The sequence below is a fragment of the Gigantopelta aegis genome, chromosome 8 (genome assembly GCF_016097555.1).
Source record: "Gigantopelta aegis isolate Gae_Host chromosome 8, Gae_host_genome, whole genome shotgun sequence".
Classification (NCBI taxonomy): domain Eukaryota; kingdom Metazoa; phylum Mollusca; class Gastropoda; order Neomphalida; family Peltospiridae; genus Gigantopelta; species Gigantopelta aegis.
In genome coordinates, this window is record NC_054706.1 from 9970513 (window position 1) to 9981930 (window position 11418).

The following is an 11418-nucleotide window of genomic DNA, read 5'->3' on the forward strand; positions in this document are numbered from 1 at the left end:
ATAAGCGTAATACTGCTTGTTTATCCAGTCGTTAATATGTTACATATATTTTTATTTTGTTGCAGAATTTTGCGTTTGAGAAGGAGAAACACGAGAGAAGAGACGAATCACGAAATGAAAACACTGGTACGTCCAGGAAGGGTTATGTTTACTATTCGTTAATTAGTTTCAAAGACTAGACTATATATATGTCTTTATGTCTATAATTATATACCGATAGGAACTTTTCACAGATAATTTTAAGTATTAAAAAAGTTTGTTTTGTTTAACGACACCACTAGAGCACATTGATTTATTAATCATCGGCTATTGGATGTCAAACATTTGGTAATTTTGACATGTGGTCTTAGAGAGGAAACCCGCTACATTTTTCCATTAGTAGCAAGGGATCTTTTATAGTTATAGGCACCATCCCACAGGCAGGACAGCACATACCACTACCTTTGATATATATATATATATATATATATATATATATATATATATATATGTATATATTATATATATATATACCAGTCGTGGTGCACTAGCTGGAACGAGAAATAGCCCAATAGACTCACCACACTGACCGTGCATCATGCGAGCGCTTTACCAGTGGGCTACGTCCCGCACCATTTTAAGTATTAAAAACATAGAGTAGTTTGCATTTCCTGAGTCGTGTACAAATGTTCATTGATTATATTTCTTCCTACTATAGATATCAAATCAAAACCTGATTTTAATCACAGCTGTTTGTATTCCATTAAGCTCTGTTCTCTGCAAGGTTTTCTCTGTGTTACCTAGTCTTACGAGTGACAGTCCACTTAGGGCGGTGCAAGAGGCATCTTTAAATTTCACTTGCGTTTTAAAGTAACCTTTGACATATCCAAAATGGGAGTACATGAGTATAATATATAATTAGTTTAAAAAATTATATCTATATTTCCAGATAATCAAATACAGACTGCTGTTGTTCGAGGACAATTGGAAAAGCAATCAGTATGTACACATTGGCTACATGTGCATGTTTTAAACACCATCACAATGCAATAGTAGACGTAGTCTTTCGTATACTTGGCAAATAATACAGTGAATAACTACATATAAATGTACCTGTTCACGTTTCTGTCATTAATTACAATTTTTATTAAATATATGATTTAATTATAAATATATTGTAGTACAAGCATACGTTACACAGTCTAAATATTATTTGTTTGTCTGTATGTCTCTGTATTTCTCTCTCTCTCTCTCTCTCTCTCTCTCTCTCTCTCTCTCTCTCTCTCTCTCTCTCTCTCTCTCTCTCTCTCTCTCTCTCTCTCTCTCTCGCCTTTAACTGGTTACATTATCGTATATTCTAAGGTGCATGCTCTAGTCATTACTTGCTCGTCTGACCTGAAAGCAAATACGTCAGTGGCGAAAGCAGTGTATGAAGCAGCTGGAGGGGCTATTAGGACTGAACTTGAAGAAAATTGCACTGCACCTCTAAAAGACTGGACGTTTGTCGTGACTAGTGGTGGACACCTTGAGGCCAAGTATATCTACCATGTCAGTATACCAAGATACTGCCCTGACACAATAACACAAGAGGTAAAATGTTCAGCATCAGTTTGCATAGTAAGATTATAATGCCACTGACCTTTCGTTTTCATTTCAAATAGTTTCTATTGAAAGCCTATTTCCATCATTCTTTGACAGATGATGTAAATACACACCACAATATAGTTTCAGAGATATAAGACCGTACAGTAAACAAACCTAGGTGTTATAAATTGTTATGTAATATTGTACTCGCTGCCATAATCTTTACTTAATTTTTTTTTCTTCTTATTTTCAATGAAAAGTACAGAACCTAGTGTAGATCCGAATTCCGGCATAACATGATGTCTGTCTGGGTTTTTTTAGCAATTTCTGGAAATGCTCGGTAGATGTTTGACTGACGCTTGCCTGATTAATTGCAAGAGAATTGCTTTCACTGCGCCTGTGTCTAGAGAGCTAAAGTATCCACCAAAGCTGATGGCAGAATGGTTTAAAAGAGGATTTGACAGTTTTCGAAGATCACAAACCGATTTACTTTTCTTTGAGATGAGGGTTGTGGTTAAACAGAATGACAAGCGCACATACAACGTAAGTATTTCGAATTATTAATTGCAGCAGGGAGTTAAACTTTACATATAACCAAACACACGAATGTTACGAACAAGATATAGAAACGTATAACACAAGAATTGTGCACAGTCTTTTATATGCATCTCATATGTATATACCACGAGAAAGATATAGACGATACTTGAAACCGTTTTGGAAACGTGACGGCTTAGATAAAGATCACCACACAAAGAGAAAAACGTCGAGAATGGAAAAAAGATGGGAAACCTCGAAATCCACAATCCATTTCTTATCGTAATTATAAAGATGCGAAACGTGTGTTCCGGAAAAACAACAGACGTTCGAAATTGAATTATAAAGATTATGTGTATAAGGAAATTGAAAATATTTCAAATGTTGATGTGGGGTATTTTTATAAAACTGTTCGGCGTTTTAGACAATCGTCTTCAACAATAAACATACTCAAATATAACGGGACTGAAGCAATAACTCCATATCAAATTACATGTTTATGGAAGGATTATTTCGCTGATCTTGCCACAGAAAATACTGAATGCCAGAATTCGAAAAAAATAAATATTGAACAACTTTTAGGCGATAGTTATTCACAAGAAGAAACAATTTTAGCTGACCTCGTGACATTTGGTGAAGTAGCCTCTGTTATTATACCCCTTAAAAATAACAAATCACCAGGACCAGATGACATCTCTAACGAACACTTAAGATATGCAGGAGATATATTTATGCAACATATTCAAATTCTTTTTAACCTGATTATTGAAAAAGAATATATTCCTAAAGCTTATAGAATTGGATGCACTATTCAATTATATAGACAAAACGGAAAAGACAAAAGTGACCCACGGAACTACAGAGGTATAACTTTTACATCTTCATTAGGCAAATTGCTAGAAAAAAATCATCCTTAACCGAATTCAACAGTGGTTCGAGAAATCAAATGTAAACTTCCTTGATCCACTTCAATTTGGATTTGGTAAAAACAGTGGTGCCCAATTAGCTGCCTGGACATTACAAGAATGTATAAGTCATTATTCCCAATCCCAGACTGGTCTCCATGCTACATTTCTTGATAATGAAACGGCCTTTGACCGCGTGTGGCAAGATGGCCTGCTTCACAAACTTTATAAATTAGGAATAAAATCTAAGAGCTGGCGTCTTATTAGACACTCTTATACGACAGCTTGTGCCTTTGTTGCTTTTCAGGGATGTGCTTCCGAACAATTCTGTATTACCCGTGGTGTTGGACAAGACAGAGTTATGTCTGCTTGGTTATTTTTGGTTTTTATCAATAACTTGATGACCGAACTGAGAATGACTGGCTATGGTATAAGTATGGCACATATAAAAATACCAGGACTATTGCTTGCGGATGATACCATTATTTTAAGTGCAACAACTAAAGGTATGCAAACACTGATTAATACGGTTTACTCGTATGCTACCAAATGGCGTTTAAAATATAATCCCAACAAAAGTTGTTCCATATTATTTAATAACAAACGCAATTGTAACACTGGAAATACATTTCTTCTGGGGCAAAGTAAAATTAACCATGTTGAAGAAACGAAATATGCAGGTGTTTTATTTACCAGTAATAATTCCTGTCAGAAAAGCATCGAACGTGCATGTGAAAAAGCTACTAAAACAGTTAACTCACTGTACATGACTGAATTACAAATAAACGGTTTGAATCCTATTGCAAGCGCTAAAATCTGGAAACGAGTTATATTGCCATCATCATTTTATGCCTGTGAACTATATTTTGATATCTCTGATACTAATATTAATAAGATGGAACGGGTTAAAAGACAGTTTGCTAGAAGAGCCCAAGGTCTAGATCAGCGATCGCCTAGTATTACAACCACGGCCACTCTGGGGCTATGGTCAATGCAGACCTATATTGACAAGTGCAAGTTACTGCTACTTGGACGTTTGTGCCGACAGGAAACTAAACATATATCGAAGAAACTCTTTCTTTGGAAACTTGGACAATATCTTATTGGCATAAGAACACATGCCGACTTTATAAGCGATATATTTAATGTGATTAAGAAATATAATCTTACTGATGTGATATACAGATATGTGAAATACGGTGAATTCATAGATAAACTCCATTGGCGTGCAATAGTAAACAGAAAACTAATGGAATTTGAGAATACGAGTCACCAAACTAAACTTCATAGAACGCCTGAACTTTCCCGCTTCTGTAACATTCACCCCGATATCGGTGTTCACATTCTTTGGGAAATAGCGTACGTTCATCCAAATTGTAAAATAACTATCATCAGTCGTAAAAATAGGTAGCATGAAAACCTTTCCAAGGAAATGTATTCTATGTGATAAACAAACGTTAGATTATACTAAACATATTTTATTACACTGTGAAAAACTAATAACAGAAAGAAATGCTGCTTTTGAATTACTAGCAAACATTATGTATATTGACCAGTATGTTACAATATGTGACCAAAGTGACGAAAATCTCATGAACTGCATTTTGGGAGGAGAAAACAATGACCTGAATGGTCTTGATTTTCATCAGTGGATTGCGTTTATTTTAAGCATATCAAAATATATACATCTTTGTCGTAAGTACATCCGGTTGGATTTCTAAACTGTTATAAATAGTTATGAAGGGCATGTCCTCTCTCTCTCTCTCTCTCTCTCTCTCTCTCTCTCTCTCTCTCTCTCTCTCTCTCTCTCTCTCTCTCTCTCTCTCTCTCTCTCTCTATATATATATATATATATATATTAATGTATTACGATACCTGTATTTTTGTGTTATTTATTTAATTTGAACGTGTGATTGTATGCAATCTTCATTTATGGAGGAAATAAAGAATATCATCATCATCATCATACAACGTAAGTATATCGAAGTATTAATTGCAGCAGGGAGCAAAATACATGTTAAAATTGATTATTTTATTTAAACAAGTATTTATGATCCAAGAACAAAACTTTTCCTTCCACGATCAGTGTTTCACGAATAATAATAATATAGTATGTAAACATAACCCCAACATATTGTACTTGTTCTATATGTTAAGTGTACTAACTTATACAGTTTTGATTAGGTATATTCAAGAATATTCTTCTAGGTTTTTATTTTTATTTTATTGATAGGCATTTCAAGAAGAGCTGTTTGGTACGGAGCTAATGGGTAAGTGTTAATGCTATTTTTGTTGTATTGTTGTTGGAGAAAGGACACGCCATTGACAATAGGTATGTGTTAATGACATTTGTGCATTATAGTTGTTGAATAATACAAAGAAAAGACACAACATTGAAACTATTAAGGTGTATCTGCTATGTTCGCTGTATAGTTGTGAATAATAGAAATAAATAACACATCATTGACAATTGGCATGTATTAATGTTATTTGTCGCTGTATAGTTGTTTAATAATCTACAGAAGGACACAACAATGAACGCTAATAATACTGCCTTTTATTTCCAGTGTGTGTGTGTGTGTGTGTGTGTGTGTGTGTGTTTGTGTTTGTGCGGATGTCATTTTCTATGTTTGTATGTATGTGTGTCTGTGTATGCATATGTGTGTATCTGTGTTTAAGTCTGTGTGTGTGTGAAACTCTACTAGTATTTATGTTATTTCGTCCATAGTTAAAGAACGTCTGTCTTCGGCATATCATCCTTATTTCCCTGAACATTTGATGTCATATATGATACATCTTGGTCCGTGCTTATAAAACGTAAAGTCTAGACTTTAATAAAATCCAGACTTTAATGCAATGCTATTTGAATGGCGTTGCCATGACGTTGAAGTCTGGACTTTATTAAAGTCTAGACATTAAGGTAATAAAACACGTCAAACATTCAACGGTAGTAATGTGTTATTTGTAAAGTAAGAAACTTTAAAAAGTAATATCGGCTTGGTCATCGAGGTTAGCTTTGTAGCTTCTCGTTACAATATACCTACGAACGGCCATATACGTTATATGTGTTGCTTTAGATTTCAACCAGGTTCCTAGGACGTGGAGTGCAGTGAGTAAAGATACAGAGGTTATTAAAGTTACTCTTCACCCACATGGCACCGAATACAGGGAGGTTGCTGAATTACTGAAAGAAACAGCATCACACGACTACCGGATTAAAAAGGTATATTTTTTCTCAATAATGTTTGTAATAACTTTGAAAAACATAAATCTATAATATACAATATTGTGGAATATATATATATATATGTATGTATGTATGTATGTATATATGTATATATGTGTGTGTGTGTGTGTGTGTGTGTGTGTGTGTGTGTGTGTGTGTACTATATATATTATATATATATATATATATATATATATACATACATACATACATACATACATAGAGGATTCGTCACGAGTATTTTTTAATAGTGATTAACTAGACGAGGTTGATATTTTACATATTAAAAAACATGAGTTACGAATTGTATTTATCCTATAACACATCTAAAGTAACATTTTAATTAATGTTTTAGTAAATCTCAGTATTAAAGTCGCCGCCATCGATAATATGACGTCATCACGATTAGCACAGATTATTCTGACGTCACGCATTTAAAAAAACATCTTTGCTCAGGTACACGGGTCTTGTTGGCTTGTAAGCAAAGGGCTCATCCACAGCAACACATTACCTAGAGACCTTGCAAACTTGGGTTTATGACATGGATAGCATGGGTAAGTTATAGGGATATACATATATACATATAAATATATATATATATATATATATATATATATATATATATACAGTCAAACCTGCCTTCGCGGCCACCTCCATATGGCGGCCACCTGTCCATGGCGGCCACCCTGAGGTCCCCCAATGAATTTTACTATATATTTTACCTCTATATGGCAACCACCTACTCAACGCGGCCAGCGGCCACACTTTTGTCATAAAAAAGCGAAAATGAACCTGGTATCGCGGCCACAATAGTTTTTTAGTGCAAGTTATAAAGAAATGTCGGCAATCGTAAAAAAAAACGTAAGATGTTTTTGTTGATATAACCAATTGGCTTGATAAACAGCGGTCCTTTAAAGGTCGTCGGTCGCTTAGCTGTGTTCGTTAATTAACAAGTGTTTTTAATCTGGATTAACGGTGAGATGTACTAGTCATCGGCGGTGGTCATTAAACACAGTTGATAAGAGGGTATCTAGCCTAAAACAACTGGAGTTAAACGTGTCAACTCTAGAAGGAACATTAAAGGATAATCAGTGACTTTAATGCGCAGAACAGTGCTCCATTATTCTATTGTTTGTTAAATATTCTCTTTTTCACTTAATAAAATTTCATATAGATGATAATTTTTTGTCTTGTTTTTAATTACGTTTTTGCACATGTATATGGCTCCTTAATAGTTCTATTGCAACATACGTGTAATTGTTTTTTAAAATTTGGACTTATATATGACCTGCATACGGCGGCCACCTCTCTATGGCGGCCACTTTTGTCATGTCCCACGAGTGGCCGCCATAGACAGGTTCGACTGTATATATATATAGACAGTCAAACCTGATTTAAGCGGTCACACAAGGGAGTAGATAAAAGTGGCCGCTTACGACAGGTGGCCGCTGAGTACATGTTGCCACATATATAGTTTTTAAAACATTTCTTGTTGTTTTTTGTTTTACCATTTGTACTGCTAATCAACGGATGTGTGCTTCACAGTTGACTATAAATCAACTTTTGACATGTCGTCTCCTTCAGAAATAATGCAAATGGAATGTATTAAATTAACCGTTCTCAACAAGTTTGTTTTCTTTTTCCATTTAATTATTTAATTCCTACTTCATGCGGTGTATTGTCATAGTACAGGTATTTTGGCGATTTAGGTGGCCGCTGGCCGCGTAAGACAGGTGACCGCTTATTACATTATTACATTATAAATCGTTTGGGTTGGAAAAAAGTGGCCGCTTAAGGCAGGTGACCGCTGAGTACAGGTGGCCGCTAAGACAGGTTTGACTATATGTGTGTGTGTGTTTGTGTGTATGTGTGTATACATACATACATATATACATACATACATATCACATTGTTATTAAATAATCTATCAGACGACATATTTGAGAAATGTAAAAATGTGAAGTCTATACCCCACCACATATATCAGTACTTTTTTGTTTTAAAAGGGGTGAAAAATTAAGTCCGTACTATACTACATAAAATAAAATGTATCAAACTGTAGATTTGAGAAATGTCAAAACGTGAAGTTCATACCAAACTACTGTGTAATTCAGCAATCCACATCTGACTGACTTCAAGATAGGTTAAACGTGGCAGTGCTACTACTAGGTCATACCACCCGTGCGCTATAAGACAACTGTCATATATTTAAGATGTGTTGCATTATATACAGCCACATATTTCACTACAAATTATCTCTATTATAGATTGAAAGGATACACAATAGGGCATTGTATCTCCAGTACAATGTAAAACGATGGCAATTTTCTCGGAGAAAGACAGACCTGCCAGACGAAAGCATAGAAAGAAGACTATGGCATGGTACGACAGCAGATGCAGTGACAAGTATCAACTATCATGGTTTCAACAGAAGTTACTGTGGAAAAAATGGTAGTTACTTAATGTACTTCAATTCTTAACTATCTTTCTATTATATTGCCTAGAAGAAAATAATGCATATTATAAACCCAAATCAATGTCGTAGCCTACCATCTTTTGCCCAAACTCCAAACAGCCTTAACTCCCGAAATGTTACAGTAATATTTGTTTCCAAGTGCACCTTAAATCATCTACATTAAAAAGCATACCTGGGATCATGTCTCTTCTTTCTTTTTAGTGAAGTGTCAGCATTGTTAATGTGAATCAATCTGAGCCGTAAGACATGATCAGGACCGTATCTCTGCACACTGCAGAGGCGAATTGGCATTTGACAAAATAGTGGTTGATTCCATGAATCTCTATCTAGAGTCTTGTCTATAGGAGGACAGCCACTTCCAAGATCATTTACTGCCGAAACGAAGACTGCCACTTTCAGACTAGTTTACTGAATCAAAACTAGCGCAGGACACTAAATTGTATTTATATTTGGCTTTTCTAAAAAAAAACGAGTTTAAAATAAACAGCTAATCAAGTGTTACTGTAATAAAACACTATGACTATGAGTGAAACAATAGTTGTAGCTTAGAATTGCATTTTGTTTCATATTTATTTATTTTCTCTGGCATATTTGCTTCTCTCTTGACAGAATCACGATTCGGACAAGGTGTATACTTTGCTGTACCATCACGATTTGCGTTAGATCCAAGATATTCTAGAAGAGGACAGTCAGGGCTGAAACACGTTTATCTTGCGCAAGTACTTGTAGGCAGATACGCCAAAGGAAATAGGGAAACACGCGTACCTCCACCTATTGATAAAAACAATCCACAGCTACTGTTCGACTCTACAGTGAATGATGTTCAAAACCCTACCATATTTGTGATATACAATGACACACAAGCCTACCCACAATATTTGATAACTTTGAAATAGAAAATAGTGTGTTACTACAATTTAAAGGATCTATCAAACATCTTCCCATTGTTTTGACTCTTCCAAATCTTCCAGGCATTAAACCACATTCTGTTTAAATTCATCTGGAATAATACACCGGGTCCAAATGAAATGTGTATTGTTACTGCTTCAAATTTAATGGTTTACCTGCTCAAGCAAACTATTGTTAGTTGCACGGACTTTTTTGATAGGATTGACATAATTGTTCGAGCGAAGACTAGTGTATATATATATATATATATATATATACTCAGCGTCATTATTGAAGGGTCACTCATATTGTGTGCTCGTCCAACACACTAATTATGAAAGAAGGAATGTATGGTCTTCGTGGATTTAGCCCAGAGTGAGGTTTCCTAAGTAGCATTTGGATTTCAATATGAGTAATGGTACTTCCGGTTAGAGGCCACAACAAAATGATAAAAGTTATGCAAACATATGTACCTACTATCACCCCAACAAATTTGTTGTCTCAACGCACCCATGTCTGAAATTCTGTATGTTGTGTCCGTGCAATGCGTTGTCGCCATGGGTATAAAAGTGTGCATGATTGTCATCCACATTTTCACGCACACTTCAGTTGAAAATGCGTCGTGTTTTTTGCTTTCCTTAATGCTGGCCCTGGTCTTTGTGCATAGGAAACGGATCCAGTCATTTGAAGTCTTTGCCTCATCCACACAATCACACTCTTACTGACATTAATGAATGAATGAATGAATGAATGAATGAATGTGTAACGACGCCCCATCACGAAAAGTACATCGGCTATTGGGTGTCAAACTATGGTAAAGGAAAAACATTAACCTGACCGACATTAAAGTCCTCGCGACTTCTCGTTGATTGTGTTCAACCTGTATCCGACCTACTCCATTGCCCGTCTCAACATTAGTAAAAAAACCCGATGCATTTTCAACTAAAGTGTGCGTGAAAATGTGGATGGCAATCATGCACATACATGGATTACTTCAAAACTCGGCGAGGGTAGTTGTCCCGACTACAATATCCCTTCCTCGGTCGGTGCATTGTATGGTTTTTTATGATCACTTTCTGCATGTAGCTAATATACCGAACACGTATAGGTCAGATGTCTTCATTATTAGCATCGTTTAATGTGTTTCGACCATATAACAATAACCAATGTTAATCTGAGTAAAACACAATTCCCTATTATAAATATAAATACAGTTATATAGAAGAATATAAATCCAATATTTGAGTCATTGTCGTTCATAGCCGTCGGAACGTGTAAAATAAATAAATCATGAACAGGATAATGGAGGAGAGTGATTTACCTCACTGAATACACACATACATACATACATACATACATACATGTACACACACCCACACCCACACCCACTCTCTCTCTCTCTCTCTCTCTCTCTCTCTCTCTCTCTCTCTCTCTCTCTCTCTCTCTCTCTCTCTCTCTCTCTCTCTCTCTCTCAGTGTGTGTGTCTCGTTTCGATATGCACCATCCCACAGACAGGATAGTACATATTATGTATATAAATTATACACAATAGATATGGGTAAATCTACAGAAATTGTCACATTTATGTCCCTACACATTTTTTTATTTATTTATATATAGAAAACTAAGTTTCTTGTCTTTAACGATTCATATTAATAATATCATTTTTCTCTCTCTGCTAATCATCTTTCATAGAGATTTTATTCAGGATTAGTGGGCAATGTCATAGGTGTTACCTGTCCCTAGCATAACACTATGCATAACATGCACTGTTAAACTATATAATAGAATACCTAACACCGAATAACTTTAATGTGATACAT

At 35.3% G+C, this 11418-nt stretch overlaps 1 protein-coding gene across 1 annotated transcript; it reads left to right on the plus strand.

Moving 5' to 3' along the window:
* The first annotated feature begins 1347 nt into the window (after window positions 1–1347).
* LOC121378312 (protein mono-ADP-ribosyltransferase PARP15-like) lies at window positions 1348–9697 on the plus strand. The gene is made up of 6 exons (XM_041506421.1): window positions 1348–1569; window positions 1885–2106; window positions 5239–5275; window positions 6083–6228; window positions 8499–8682; window positions 9317–9697. Exons 2-6 carry the CDS (start codon window positions 1897–1899, stop codon window positions 9601–9603), a joined length of 864 nt encoding a protein of 287 aa, XP_041362355.1. The 5' UTR covers window positions 1348–1569; window positions 1885–1896; the 3' UTR covers window positions 9604–9697.
* Window positions 9698–11418: the final 1721 nt, after the last annotated feature.

Bases quoted from the DNA above. Each gene is read 5' to 3' on its own strand.
- LOC121378312 (XM_041506421.1), top strand. From the start codon at position 1,897: ATGCTCGGTAGATGTTTGACTGACGCTTGCCTGATTAATTGCAAGAGA. The intron at 5,276-6,082 runs GTAAGTGTTAAT...GTGTTGCTTTAG, and splicing joins GTTTGGTACGGAGCTAATGG to ATTTCAACCAGGTTCCTAGG. The intron at 6,229-8,498 runs GTATATTTTTTC...TCTCTATTATAG, and splicing joins ACGACTACCGGATTAAAAAG to ATTGAAAGGATACACAATAG.